Consider the following 16,238-nt stretch of genomic DNA (forward strand, 5'->3'; position numbering starts at 1 on the left):
TTCTTCCAAGCGGTCTTCCCACGGGACTGTCAGTTCCAGCAGCACTGCTTGCCTGGTGGACTCAGACAAGAGAACAATGTCTGGTCGCAGGGTGGTGACTACAATGTGGCTGGGGAACTTCAGCTGATGTTCAAGGTCAACCAACAGCTGCCAGTCTCTTGCAGAGGTCAAGATGCCTGCAGATGTTTAGATTGTAGATTGAGACCTGAGGAACCTCAAGAGTTAACCAATTCTATATCACCATAAACAAGCACTGGCAAGAGGACATTGATGGCAAATTATTTTAAATTATTTTAATAATAACAACAATATATGGAAGAAGTGAAAGGGTCTGAATATTTTCCAAAGGCACTGTATACGCTGGGTGATACTCAATGGGGGCCCATCCAATGCACATACAGTATGCATAAGATAAACGTTTCTGTGATTTGGAAAATAACATACAGTGGGGGAAATAAGTATTCAACACCACATCAACAATTTCATTGCAGCAATTCACATTTTTTCAAGTCTTTTTATTGGTGTTTTTCCACAATATATACACAGTATGTTCTGAAATTGTTTCAATGTTTTTTTGGTTATTTTTCTATATGTAACCCCCCCCCCCCCACCAACAAAAACGTAATAAACAAAAAACATGGTATTCATGGTACATAGCAAAACATAATTACAGTTAGTGCTACAGATTGATATTAAGTAGTCAAAGGAGCAAGATCAAAATAAAAAATAAATAAAACAACCTTAACCAACAGCCATGCAGGTACCCCCTGGAACTACAATGTCTCTATGGTCAAAGAGGAGTTGCCATATTTTTTTTTTAAATGTAGCTGTAGACCCACTCAGTGTGTATTTATTTTCTTCTAATGGTAATCAGAGATGTTCTTAATTCTTACCAAATGTTGCTAAAAATGAAGAACTCTGATCCAAGCCCTGCCTGGTGGGAGTTCGAGTGGACCCGGATAATAATATCATCCCATAAATTGTCTGTCATTTCTTCTTCTAACCCTTCCTGTTCTCATAATGTTTTGATAGCTAACAATGAGGAACTCTGAAGGGAGAAAATTCTCTCATATCCACATGAGATGACACCTTTTGATGTAGGGGGTGGTAGTAAAACAGCATCAATGTAGGGTTGTACTGGCTGAGAGGAGGGGTGTGGAGGGGAGTACTGGCTGAGAGGAGGGGTGTGGAGGGGAGTAATGGCTGAGAGGAGGGGTGTGGAGGGGAGCACTGGCTGAGAGGAGGGGTGTGGAGGGGAGTACTGGACAAAGCTACGAACCTGCAGATATCTAAAAAATATATTTTTTGGGATAACAAATTTAGCTGAGAACTTCTACGTTAACCACATTGTAATTTGATTTAAAATCCAAACCTTTGGAGTGTAAAGCCGAAAGAAGAAGAAATATGTAATTACTTCCGCATGGCACTGTATACATTATCTAGGGTTAAGGTTGTGGAATCACTCTATGAAATGTAGTATAGTGTGTGAACAACAACAACAACAAAATTAAGTGATTGCTATGTACAAGTTTTATTCCGAAAACATACAAAAGTTTCATTTAAATAGGCAGACAGTGATGACACCATTCACAACATAAAAGGCCTTGCTGTGTTTATTGCATATGAATTAGATGTGGAAATGAACACTGCTCTCTGTAAGAAGTCACAATGGTGAAGGTGAAGGAAATTACATTTGAAATGACACTTCCATTTAGGTCTCACCAACTTTAAGATCTGACCACATAACAATTATTTTGCTATGGTTTCTTATACTGTAGCATACACATTCAAACGTGCGTACCATTGTCAGGGTGGTAGACTTGATTCTGTGTTTGACATCACATGCCTGATGACAAATCACTTTGCTTTTTAACACTTGTTGGTAATTATTAGGGAGTTTCAAATATCAATACTTTGTGATCCCTTCCTTCTCATTTTCATTGATTTTGTCGTTTATCACTCAGCTGCCCTCTGTGTGGAAGAAGACAGCACCCTGGAATTGCTTAATCTTTACCTTCAAAATATACAACCAACTCTCCTGGAACTATATTACATCGGGCCTCAAGGCACCAGCCAACCGTTTCTGCAGCACAGTCAATTCACTCACACCTTGAGAGATTCACTAGCAAAAAAAGATAGGATGTCTAGGTTAATGGACAATCAAGGCTATCATATGGAATATCGCTTTCTCAAGCAAATTCAATAAAGGAATCTTGTTTCAATGGAAAAATAATTGGATCACTAAGGGTGAAAAGGCCTTTTCCACAAAATAGGATTAATACCTAGTGGATCATCCCATAGAATTCCTCCACTTTCACATTTCACAGGTTTGTGTGCAAGTGTGGGGCCACCATGAGGTCTTTGGCTTAAACCACCACGTATCTGCTTTTTAGTGAGGCAATACGACACTCTTACAATTGCATTGCTGGTGCCTATAGCAAAAAAAAAAGGCAATTAAATTCATCTAGGTGACAAACTTGGTAATTGTTGCATGCTGGACCTGTTACTCTGTACTGCCATCTAGTGGGTGTCACTTCCATTGCACATTGTAGCCCAAACTATACTCCGCATCTCATCATGTCATGGCAAACATCTATGAATGTGGCATATGATATTTTTTGGAAACATTTAATGAATTGAGATTAATCAACTTGCCATAGGTAGAGACTAGGATAGGGAAAATGGTATTTCTTTAAGGGCACCTAAAACCATTTCGTCCCCATTTCACCCTGAATGTTGGAACTTCCAGCTTGCGTTCAGGATGATGCTGAGAGCGTTCTACACACATATTCATGTATATACTTTCCAGAGACAATCAGAGCTAGGCACGTGGGTCTGAAGCGGCTGCGACAGTTCTCTCAGTTCCGAGGTTCCACTCCTCTCTCATTGGATGTGCAGGATGTCACTCTCCTTCATGCCAAAGCGGGTCTTATAATTGTCGAAGAGGGTCTGGAGGGACTTGACGTACATGGCATGATACATGTCCACTACATCCTGAGTAGGCTCTTCAACCTTTGGCACTGTGATGGGCTCACCCACTGAGAGAAATACATAGCAACAACAAATCCAATGAATATTAGAAATATTAGAGATCAACAGTGTTTTAAAAACTTGAAAATGTTGTACCTTCACAGAAGCTACAACGTTAAACATTAATATGTCCGTGATGCTACAGGGAGTGTAAATATTGACTATGGGGATGGTTCTGTTATCAGAGAGGAACTATAGATTGATTGCACCTTGAACTGCCTGTTGGTAACCGTCATGTCAAACGCTTAAAACATTATTTCTTTATTTCTGAATGAAAGGTTAATCAGCATAGCCTTTATGAGAGGTCTCATATTCTGGCTGGCAAATAACAAGTAAAAGATATACAAGTAGTTTAAAATAGAAATGCCAACTATTCTGGAAAACATCCCCATGCCATAACAGAGGTGGTTACTCACCGATGGTGGTGATGGGTTTGCAGTAAGGCACCATACCAGTGGAGTCAGAAGAGAAGAGGCCACATCCATGGAATAGACAGGGGGCGAAGCCCAGCAACTTCTGGAGCCTCTTCTGAGCCAACCGCCACCAGGTGCCATCCTCAAAGATCACCTGCTTGTAAACCTCGTTCTCCCCAAAGGAGTACACCGGCACCAGATCAGACCTGTCACAGAGTAGCCGGTGTCCATTAGTGTCTTACAGGACCCAATGGATACAGACAGTGGCACACTGGCATTAAGGGCAGGTGGGGCAGTGCCCCACCAGGTGGTGGTATGGTGAAAGATTTTATATTTAATACAAAATAGTGATTCAATGGTGAAATTGGTACAAGTATAACTTGACTCACAATCTTTATAGTGCTGTTTTGGAGCAATTTCTCTAGTTTGTGTGTGTGTGGTCATGCTGCGGATTGCGCTCCTTGTCCTATCTCTCTGCTGTGGGGCAGCTAGGGCGTCGTGAGCAAGATTGGTGTAAGCAGGGAAAACCTCTGCCAATTATATTGGGTGAAATGAATTCCTAGAAACAGGTGGCGGAAAAATATTAAACGCTAATGTCGTTAACATGGCCTGACGTGATAAGAAATAATCACAAAGCAATTCAGTTGATCTACTGTAGGTCTATCGCTACTACTAGCTAGCTAACAATGAATCTAGTAGATTATTAGTTGACCGTGCAGCTTAGTACATTGCCTTTGGTTGGAGATAAAACCTTTAGAGCCACACAGACCAGAATATTGGTCCTGCTTCAGGCTGGGGGAACCATACGTTCAAAGAGGAATGGTTTGATAAAAAGAGATGGCTAACCGCTAGCACCTGGAAACATGATGTGCTGTTCTGTATCGGCTGGATTAAAAGACATTAAACCTCTGTCAGAAAGAACAGCGAAGGATAAAAGTTCTGCATCCCATCTGAATAGTGCCATGAAGTTGGGTTTACTGGGGCAGCTCAACATCCAGACACAACTAGATGGTGCATATTGCCACGGCATCGCGGAGCACAACAAACAGACCAAGGAGAATCAGTATGTTCTGGGCTGTATATTCAGATGAAGTGTATTCAGTTTTGAAATCTTTCTGCTCCCTGGCACTCACATCGCAGCCCACACTGCAAAAAGTAAATCTAAGTTAGATTATATATCTTAAATCAAGGCAATACATGCTTGTTTTTTTTTGTTCGCGTGCAGTATTTTAAGATTTGTTATACTTGTTTTAAGATTTTTTTCAATTTTTTTAATGAAATTTTCCTGTTCTGTTGGCAGACAATTTTGCTTTTTTTAAGTAATATTCCCCACATTGCTTTTTTTCTTGTTTTTGAGAGCAGACTTTTTGCAGTGCATAGCATATGCCTACCATAGACTACCTTTATTTCTTGTGATGGTGACGTCATACAAAACTGCCCCTTCAGAAATGCTATCCTAAAAATCACTATTGGATACAGACAATAATACAAGCTATACCAGGTTTTAGAGCCCTTTTGGCTACTTGTTTATGAAATCATAGCATTTCAAAAACACACCAGACATGAATACTCTACGAGAGTATCTATCATGAAATCTTTTTGTAAAGGAACCAAAGTATTTACATACAAAGCTAGTTACATACAAATATGACCCAAAAGTGTCCCAAATACAGTATGTATATTTCTGTGTTAATTTCCAACCATGTTATCCAAGTTTTTTTAGGAATACATACAATTGTTGGTATAACCAGAGTATCTATAATCCACATCCAGACCATATTTATTATTGAAGTGGGCTTGTTTGGGTTAGTGGGGCAAATCAAAGTGGTAGTTTTCGAAGTCTGAATGGGCAATCATGGTTAATCTGGTGTACAGGGAACTCCTCTGCCAGTTTACACACAGTATGCTGGAACTTCGTGTTCTGAGTCCCAAGCAGAGCATGTCCTTTGGCCCATGCTGAGTGTGTATGTATGCTAGGTGGCACTCTTAGGGCTTTCACACCGGCAGTTCCGAACGCCGGTTCGCGTTCGCGTTCGGAAACCTGCGTCGGAACTGCCGGTGTGAAAGCCCTATCTGAGCTACAGAGACCAATTACTACTCAATGACTGGCCAGTGTCAATGTAGTGTGCCAGTGTAAATGCCAATGTAAAACCTATTGTGGGGGCAATTCCCTGATACGATAGCCATGTCTGTGCTGTTTTCTAATAGAAACAAACCTAATGTAGTCTGATTAGCTTTGTTGTGTGTGTGTGTGTGTGTGTGTGAGTGTATGTGTGTATGTGTGTGTCGCAGGGTGTTGTGCACTCATCTCACCCTTGCTTGAGAGCAAGTCTCACAAAGCCCTTCCGGTGTTTGAGTGTGACTGAATTCATGCCTGGCGCAGAGTCAAGAGATTCTGCCGCTCCACCCACGACGATGACGACAGCGTTGCCCGTCCCGTTCCGTGAGAGGAGGTAGTCAATGGAGTTCTTGTTCACTGGGCAGATACCTGGGATATGGGAAGGGATGGCAGTTTGGATTACTATACTTGGGGCCTAAAAATATATTGTTTTTGCAGGGAACATAATGGAAGTTGAAAATGACACTAGTAAAAATGTATAATCAAATGTTAAAAAATGTGTCAGAGTAAATAGAGTGCATAAAACGAAAAAAACGAGAACTTTGGAAAGCTGAAATGCAGATTTCAACAACAGTTCTTTAGAATACCGACATCAGCAAACACAGGTAGACACAGAGGCTGTATCAACTGCGCAATAGGCCAAAGCTCAGGGTTCTATGCTTGATTAGAGTGTGTAGATACAGCCCTGTTATCAGCAGTTTACTGAGGACAGATGAGGCCTCTTCAGACAACAATAACCATCTCACCTCCAGACATCAGGTAGTCCCTGAGAACTGGCATCCGGAAGTTTCCAGCCAGGGTGGCCAGGGAAGGCTTGATCCCCGGGAATTTCTTGGAGAAGCCTGTGGCCTCTGTCCCAAAGTTACAGAATGCGCCGAAACAGAAGATCCCATGTGGGTGGTAGCCAAATACGTAGTTCCGGCTGGGCAGCAGGTTGTGCGTCTTAATAAGCTGAAAAACAAAGACACGATGTTAGTATCCTCCAACATTGAGCACAAATACGTGCTTTACCATGATTTTTGCTTACAGAGTTATAACATTTCCCCAAAACAGAGTTTCAGGTAACACAGTCAGCAGGTCAGGACAAACTGCGTTTGGAACTCTTTTCAAGAAAAGTTCACCCACAGTATTATAGCCTACTGTGGGCTGCCATTCATTACCATAGGAACCATACATTTTCTTGGAACTGAGACAGTGTTATCAGTTTAGCCCTGATATGACCCAACTTTGTTCACATGTCCAGTAATAAAATAATAACAGGCAGCGGGTTGTGTTTTGTGCCATCATTAAGCCAGTCTTATGGAGGAAAGTGAAAGTGCAGTATATTCAGACCCAAAGAGGTGTGTACACCGGGCTTCCCATAGGGGTTGGTCAAACCAGGCTGTTGCATAACCACATTTACAGATTAGGTCTCTGAGAGATGTGCTGTAGGGATTCCACAGGGATGTCATTACAGACGTAAAGCAGGGGAGGCTGGTGGAGGTAGAAACCAGAGGACGGGCTTATCAAACACATGATACCATTCCTTATCCATTCATTACAATGAGCCTGTCCTCCGATTTCTACCTCCACTAGTAAAAAGGACCTCCTAATGTAAAAGGATTACCATTGGCAACACAGATCACGAATGGTAGCGTTTAATATCATGCAATGCACAAGGATTGGGAAAGGAGGAGAGGAAAGGAAAGGAGGAGAACGACAGCTTGCTGTTTATGCAAGGCCCACACATTTACTCAACTGTCCACTCTAACAGTTGCAGGTAAGTGACCCCACATATCAAACAGAATGTAGGTGGGTGAATGAGCTAAAGAATCTGCATCCCTGCCAACACTTGGCATTCAGCATGTTCCTAACTCATAAGCTTACATCTAAAGCCTCCTCCTCCACAACCAGAAGATGCTATTTTGTTCCAACCTGAAGAAGAGCCAATCCATGACTGATATGTAAATCAATATTGAGACTGAATCTGTTGAGGCCTTATCAGACACATGTTAGAGACATCCCTCTCCTCCAGACTACAGCACAACTCATTGGGAACAAACAGAATGATCTAATCAAGTCAGTTGGACAGACAGCCATGAAGCAGTGCTCAAAGTACCTACAGTATCACAGAACAAAGTTCATGCTCCAGAGACAACAGGCACTCCATTTTCTGTATGTTAGTCATCATGACAGTAATTGATAGTCAAAGTTGACCTTTCATCCTGATTCTGTGTATTAGAATGCATCTCAATTGTGGCCACACCAAAGGCTGCTGTTCAAATGTTGCTATTCAAATGTTTGAGTAAATCCATTTGATACCATGGTGAATGAGGATGACTATTTAAATCAGCTATAAGTAGATGAGCTAAAGGCCGGATAATGTGGTCTGTGGTTTATCAATATTTCAGAGGAGTGAGGGGTGTTACACACTCAGATGGTTGAATGCCCAGAGAGGAGGGCAGAGAGAAACCTCTGAATGTTCTAAGTTGTTTGGTCTCAGCGTCAGGGACGGGTCAGGGACGGGTCCAAAACAAGGCAATACACTGGCGATCTAAAAGAGAGCAGCACTATTCTGGGTCACCAATAGTACCTCAACAACATCACCTCCAATCGTGATTTCTTCCAATGGCAATGCAGTAAGGGTGTGTGCCTGCCTACCCCTGCATCCTACACACGTGTGTGTGTTTCTCCCCAGCCTAATCTAGGATTGAACTCCCATCTCCAGTTGCAAAGGAGCAAAATAAGGCAACAGAAAAACACAAGCTCAGCGATGCGCTTTCCCAATCAATTGGGGCAAAGTCTACCCCTTCAACACCATCCACCCCTCATCATAAACAACAGGGACCAGGAACAACATGGAACCAACAGCTGATACTAGGTAGTCAAAGATAAGTTATCTGTGTAGCCATGCCTATGCTACTGGAACTCCATTCTGCAGCACAATCAATGATGGTATTGATGAACTTTAACTTCATCTCTTATATACCAGACAGTTCACTTAAAACGTAATCTGATTCTGTACCAGCAACAAACATGCACACCTGCTGTGTTTCATTGATCTCCAGGCTGGTGGCCATTTTAATGAGCTCACCTCATGTCATGATATTTAAAACATACAGAGACCTACTCTTCTCTTCTACTCTTTTTTTAGACATTCTTTTCTACTGGATGACAAGGTCAGGATGCTTCATTGCCCTATACCAAAAGCACACTCCAACAAATGCACATAGTACTATAAACAGGGTTCCCACAGTTCCTTGAAATCCTCAAATCCTTGAAAGTTTGTGAATTTGAGAAAAAGAAATCAAGGTCTTAAAAGTTTTAGAAAATAGACATGGGTCATTGAAAGTGTTTGAATTCCCCTCTCTCTCTCTTTTTAATTGTTGTCTGTGAGCAGATAGATCTAGATGATAATCTATATAATAAGAACTGTCTCAAACTATGCCGTGTTGGGTCCTTGAATTTGAGGTAATTGAGTCTTGAAAGTCCTTGAAAGGTGCTTGAATTTGATGTTTCAGAAGGTGTCGGGAGCCCTGTGTACAGTATTGTTTACACTCACCCTGATGGGGAAGTAGTCTCTGAAGTAAGTCCACACGGTCCAGTTTCTTACCCAAGAGGACCTCCTGCCACCTGAGACAACGGTAAAGAATGCTCTCAGACCCACATTACACAGGTTGCCAACCAACCCATCCTAGCTCCCCATGGTCTAAGACAGAACAACATTCAGTCAGTGTCAAAAAACCCTCAGTGAGCTTCACAAAGTACAATATTGTATGTGTTTGTGTGTCGACAGTGGTGCTCTCATATTTACTTCAACATCCCAGGGGACTTACCTTCTTTCGGGGTGTTCCAGTCGAATATGAGCCAGGCAGTGTACATGGCAGCGATCACCCAGCAGTCTGTGCAGAACATGTAGAGCAACAGCACAGTGCAGGAGGTGCCTACAAGATGAGAGAAAGAGACATAAATTGACCCCCATTGTAGCACACTAGCATCAGGAACTTCAATATTATATCTAGAAACGTCTAACATGTAGACTGGAAAAGATACAATCCCATCATCTTGACTTGATCTTGTTAGAGAGGACCAAAAGAGTGAGAGTGGGAGAGAGCTTACACTGTAACAAGGCTTGACCTTACAAGGTTACAAGGTTAGACACTTCTGAAGCAACAGGCTCGCCACTGTGTTTTTAACATCTACTGATAGGAGCAGCAGAAAGACAGTAGCACTTAGTAGCATGCACAACAAATACACTCAGCCACACACTCACCCATGACTAGGAAACTGAGGACCCACTGCAGGACAGAGATGGCCTGTAGGTGTTTCTCCATCTTGGATCTGGAAGGCCAAGGAGCGGAGCGCAGGTCCTGCATGGCAGAGAGGATGCTGGTGCCAGTGCCTAGAGGAAAAGGGGAGGGGGGAGTACCATGATAAACAAAGACTTGTGCCTTACAAAGACGCACAGACCTCGGGTAAGTTACCCCACATCTACTTCACTCAGCCACCACAGTTGCTATAGAGACAGAGCCACTCAATCCGATCCCTCGCCATAAAATAGAGGCAGAGCAGTGCCACAGTCCACACAGCTACAAGACATGTTCACAGGTGATGTGACTGACTGAGGGGACTAAATCCTTTTTCCCTCAATTGTTAGGAACAACACTCCTCATGCCCTCTCCACTCGAGTCATCATCAGAAAGCCTTGAATATCTAAGGGGAGGCACCTGGGTCTTTTCCTGGTTCATGAGTGGAGGACAATCTCATCCATAACAGTTGAGAAAAGACTCCTGTCTAGTCACGCTCAGAGTGTGGGGATCCCTGTACAACAGAGCCACGTAATCCCATCTTTAAACCCCACGTCACATCTGCCCACTGCTGGCGCTGTCTCACTCCTTCTCCCATCCAGATCAGACCAGTCAACATGCTTAATAGACAAGCAATATGAGCTCCACAATACAGTATTCACACTTAACATTCACACTTCTGATGACAAGAAATAAATATTATTGTGTTATCTTCCATGACAAATTCAATGGCTGAAACGACAGTATAGACCAACTAAAGCATCTTGTCTGTAAAAGTTGTATGCTTCATAAAGGAGAGGAATTGACTAGGTAGAACCTTTAAATCCATAAGGTATGGCTGTAAAAGATCATCCACATACTACGAGTAACAAACAAAATAGGGTCCCCTTATGGTAATAAAGTGCATTTTTCGAATGAACATGTTCATGCTTTAGGGAGGAAACACAATATAGAAAACTGTTGCATTCATCAACTAATCCAAATAAAATACTCAGCATCAACAATATAGGATCTGAACAGCATGAGGTGAATCCAATTAACACAATTAAGTATGATTTTGATGTTGTTTCTACAACAGTACAAGGATCAAAGTTGATCAAAGTCTTACTTACCTTTTAGGACACCGGAGTATGCAGCAAGTAATGTCTTCATAACTGAGGCTCCGGAATTAAACAGGTTCATCAGAAATACTTGCTGCGATGAAGTCAACTCTATAGCTCCTCTATCATGACTGCCTTCGTCTGCGCTCAATCTGCGCCCAGAGCAGACATTTAACCCTGCGGTGAGGGAGGAGCCAGCCAGGAGGGTTACGGAGGTATTGGCTCCACACAGATGCTGCTGGAAACCCCAACCGCCGAGGTGAAAGATTGGGTTGTTTCTTCTCAGGACAGCTGTGTCAGAAAGCACTGTCACAATGGAAACCTGGGTGTGTATATCAAGTGCTGGACAGTCACGTGGGGTCCTGTAGCGGTCAACAGTCGTGTTTTTGACCATTTCCACCTGCTATCTGCAACTCAATCCTGTTGGAAAGAGTGTCCCTAATACCAGATTCCCACTTTTTTTTGGTAAGAAAACTATTGAACAACAATGTCACCTGACGTTAGCGCGCGCACACGTGTGTGTGTATTACTCTAATCCTGAGACACATTATAGTGAGGCTTACAGCTTTTGTCTAGTTGTGTTTGGTGGCCACTGTAGTTCTTTGACACTAGGGTGATTCAAATATTACCACTTTTTACGATTTTTAGGTGTTTACATTTACCTTTTTCATATAGAGGATATATATTGGATATATAAATCAATATCACTAGGCCTATACTAATTCAATCAAAGATTCCATAATCTCTTACTGATCTTGAATTGATACATGACCAAAGACCAGTGCATTTGTGAATAGAGAGAATGTCCTCATTCCAGAGTTGGTCAGTGTGCATGTGACAGGATTGTGCAAGGCCCAGGTCACTGTCCTCCCCTTGGTTTTTCAGGCCCAGATTTCAGCACTGTCCTTTACCACTGCCCCACTGCCAAACCTGGCAAACACAGATAGCAGAGAGCACACTCGTTTGGCAGTGCCCACAATAGATAGGATAGCACTGGCCATGAAGGGCCTCTTGCAGTAAGACTCTTCAGATTCTTCCACTGGACGCCCATTTTGAGAAGTAGCTTTTATTCAAATCATTGTTGAGTTAAGACACCTAAATGCCAGTTTTAGTTGCACCCAGTCATACAAGTAGAGATTAATATTTAGATAACCCTGGACCTAACCCTAACCCTAACCATAAGGGTGTGTTCTCACTAGAACATTTGCTTCACTTGAAACGGAGTTTAGGATAAAATTTGCTTTGCTCTGCGTCGTTTGGAGCTGTGAGAACGTGCATTACAAGTCGCTCCCGGAGCAAACAACCAACGGATGCTCCACTTGAAAAGGGTGGTGTCGCTCCGGTTAGAAACGACGCATCGAGGCTGTCCATAGGAAAACAACAGTGCATACGTGTTGATCTGGATAAGAGAGGGACAACGGGCAATTTTCATTTTTCTGACCAATCAACTACCACGTCTGTTGCTTCGATTCGTTTATAAAGGGCTGTGAGAATGCAAATCAGAGAAATAATTTATGCAACAATTTTGCAAACTCATCCACTTGCTACAGGTCCTGATTCAGACTTTCATGTGAGAACATGACCTAAATCAAAATCTAAGTGTCTTTGTAGGACAATCTACTCTGTATACTGCAAGGACAACACAAAAGGCACCATCAAGAGGGCACAACAGCGGCTATACACCCTGAGATGCCTCAGGAAAGAACACAACAAGCAGGAGATACTGGTGGCCTTCTACCACGGCGCAGTGGAGAGCATCCTCACCTACGGCATCTGCAACTGGTTCCACAGCTGCACAACAGCGGAGAGAAATGCGCTACAGAGAGTCGTGAGAACAGCACAGAAGATCACCGGCGCCCCCCTCCCCTCTCTGGAGGAGCTGTACAACACACGCTGTCTCAGGAGGGCCTCCAAGATCTCCAGGGACCCGACCCACCCTGGGCACGTACACTTTGTCAGGCTGCCCTCGAACAGGAGGTACACAGGACCCCGGCCGCTAAGACAAACAGACTGAAGAACTGCTTCTACCACAGGGCCGTCAAGGCCCTGAACACAGAAAAGGCCTAAGTTCTGGGCCCAGGACAGTCCGGACGGATTGTATGGCAGCTAGTGCTGAGGCACAAACATGTACATTTTCAAGCCTGCAAACTGTGACACTTTAAAATAACGTGAAAAAATACTTTTGTGCAATATGACAACCCTAGTTGACTATCTGTGCAGTATAGTACAGTGGATTGTGTACATAGCCTTTATTGATGTAAACCAGCTCCTTACCTTCTTGTGATTTTATGCTTTTATGCTTTTTCTAAAATGTTTTTTTTTCTTTCCCTTTCCTAACACCAGGGGAGCCACCCCTCCTAAATTTCGTTGTTTGGTACCTGTACTGTAGCAATGACAAATAAATAAAGTCCATTCCAGTCCAGTATATCTAGATTTCGTGCAGAGAAGCGGCGAAAACAAGCAACGCCAGCATCCTCTCTCAACCGGCATTTTTTGAAAGGGAAAAGTCTTACGAGTATGATCAATGTAATGTTAGCTAGCTACCTCTAAACATGGATTTGGCTGGGCATAAATTAATTAATTTGAGGTGGTAAACACAGTCTGGCTATCTTATCTGTCTGGTTAACTTCTCTGTGTAGTTGTGAGTTTCTCTCCAGAGCCAGAGACAGATGTCTGTAGTGAGGTTCTCTCCAGAGCCAGAGACAGATGTCTGTAGTGAGGTTCTCTCCAGAGCCAGAGACAGATGTCTGTAGTGTGGCGTCTGAGAAGCGGTGAACAAGCAACGCCAGCGTCCTCTCTCGACCGACTACTCGACTGACTACTAGTATAGGGGTCTAATTTTTTTTTTTTTTACTAAATCTAAATCTAAGTGTCTTTGTAGGACAATCTACTCTGTATGCTGCAAGTATATCTATATTTCGGGCGGAGAAGTGGCGAACAAGCAACGCTAGCGTTCTCTCTCGACCGGCATTTTTTGAAAAGTTGGCAATGCCAACACAGATGAGGACATGGCCACAGTCTAGACTCATTGCTGAAATCAAATGGCATCTGGATGCGAATCAAAAGTGCATTTGGCTGATATCTACTGTACAGTCCTTGGACTGGGAGCTGCTGTTAAGTAATAAACCATGTTGCCTTGGCATCAGCTCACAACAGTCAGTGACAATTCAGATTATTAGAAAATGTTTAAAGCCTGAACTTGTTTAGTTTCTTACTGGCCAGAAGGTCTCTCCCATTAAGGTCTTTCAGTTTTTATCCATTAAGGTTCCTTGGTTTCAGGATGATAAAATGTGTGTTTTCAAGAAGTTCGAGGAGTCAGCTGAAGCCAATGCTATTCTTTAATTCATTGTATTCTTTGAAGATTGCCTATTATAACCATATGTTACTATTGTTTCTTTTGTTTTGCTTTTGCACTTACTAACAACATTGGTGTGTTGTGTGCTAATGTTGTGTGCTAATCCCAGCCACTTGGAATGAAGTTCTAGTGATGAGGTAGCCCTGCCTGAGATATGTAGATTCAAGTGTCACCTTCGGACCTTGAGGATGTGCTCTTGCCCTTTACAGACATCGTGTCTGTAGGTTTCATCATGCTCCATTATATTGTAGCGAACGGGAATCTTCTAGTGTAACTCGCCCCATGCGGGAGTCGAACCCCGACCTCCCACATAACCGACGGCCGCGCTAACCATTAGACCAAGAGAGTTAACTCCCTTGGTGGAGCTGTTAACGGGCCTCATACAGGATCGTTACAATATAATAACTGGAGTTTCCTAAATGGAGTTTCACTTCCTAATCCTCTGCCGTTATTGCCCTTTTGTAATGACATTACACACCCTTACATTCTCATTTGTTAATTTATTTTGCCTTTCGAGTGAAATTGTGAGACCATGATAGATGTTGACTTTAACCTAGGCTTTATTTTCTCATAGATGTCCTTGTGTTCTTTAGTCAGAAATTGTCAAGAAACGAAACGTTTCAGTATTCAGAATTAGGACAGGAAAATCCATGTGTTCTGTTTTCTGTTGATAAGTTGGAAAGGTGACATGAGTAGGTTTAGAAAAGATGTCACTCAAAAGATAGGAGTGCATAGTGCTGTACATCTGAGGCCTTTTAACTGTTAATGATAATAAGAATAATTCATTGTTTTTATATAGCACTTTTCCGGGGGTCAAAGACGCTGACAATATGGGAAAAACAGAAAACACAGAAACAACAAGCAACAGATAACATGAGTACATGGAACACAGAGTTAACGAACAGGGAACAATTAACGCAGCAATGTCCGGGGGGGAGGGGGGTACTGTTCCAAGAGTGAGCACCAAAAGTGGAGAGGCAGCATTCACTCACTATGCAGCAAACAATTGGAACAAGCTATCACAAAACATTAGGTCAGCCCCATCTTTATAAAATGTTTTTAAATAGGCTGAAGACTATTATGTTCTGTTCAGCTTTTCATTGACTGTATTTTAAATACTGACAGTTTAGGCTAGGTTTTTAACTGACTGATTTGTTTTTATTTATTGATTTTAATCTTTAGCTTTTTAAATTGTTATTGTATTGTACTGTTGTTCGGCTTTTAATTTATTGTATAAAATAGTGTCCTATATTTATTTAAACTTTTTAATTGTTATGTTATTGTTATTCTCTGGAAAACAGAGAAAAGGGAATTGCTCTCCTGGTATACAGTACCATAACACCTGATAACATAGCACTGTCCAAAGACCAAACCATGATATGAAATATAAACACTTCTCCCTTCACCTCCTCTGATATCAGGCTTGAATTCTCACAGTTGTAAGAGTAATAGGCTGAGCTGACACTGATTCATGAATTTTGTCCATCTCTTATTCTAGATTGATTAGCTCAGTCAGTACATCATGCATTATAATTCTACTTATACATAATTGTGATTATACTTTTCTTTACTTACCTTTCAGAGTAGTCTTCTAACACAACTTTTTGATTCAGCACACATTGCAGCACACATATTATTACATTTACAGTATATAATAAACTTCCTTCAATCAATCCAGATACATTTTTTGTTTAAAAAAAACAATGTTATCTGTTTTGAGCACTTGAGGGAGAATTTTGAAATTGTTTTTCTTGTCTATTAAGTTCATTGGTGTGTCGATAACGTTGGCGTTTTTAATGGGTTCAAAGTTCATACAACGTGGAAAGCAGTGCAATCACACACATACACACACACTCACACACACACACACACACACACACACACACACATAACTACACACACAACTTGGCAAGACACTGGAAACAATTGTCATAG

The 16,238-nt window shown here is 42.0% G+C and overlaps 1 protein-coding gene across 1 annotated transcript; it reads right to left on the reverse strand.

The window, feature by feature from the left end:
• Window positions 1–1,165: 1,165 nt before the first annotated feature.
• On the reverse strand, window positions 1,166–11,220 carry dgat2 (diacylglycerol O-acyltransferase 2). Its single transcript, XM_080549807.1, has 8 exons — window positions 10,961–11,220; window positions 9,815–9,943; window positions 9,378–9,485; window positions 9,104–9,174; window positions 6,309–6,513; window positions 5,757–5,931; window positions 3,447–3,649; window positions 1,166–3,038 (listed from the first exon to the last, which is right to left on the reverse strand). The coding sequence occupies exons 1-8, from the start codon at window positions 11,028–11,030 to the stop codon at window positions 2,884–2,886; spliced, it is 1,116 nt and encodes a 371-aa protein (XP_080405933.1). The 5' UTR covers window positions 11,031–11,220; the 3' UTR covers window positions 1,166–2,883.
• Between the last annotated feature and the right edge of the window lie 5,018 nt (window positions 11,221–16,238).

The sequence above is a fragment of the Nansenia antarctica genome, assembly GCF_963989245.1.
Source record: "Nansenia antarctica genome assembly, chromosome: 20".
Lineage (NCBI taxonomy): Eukaryota > Metazoa > Chordata > Actinopteri > Argentiniformes > Microstomatidae > Nansenia > Nansenia antarctica.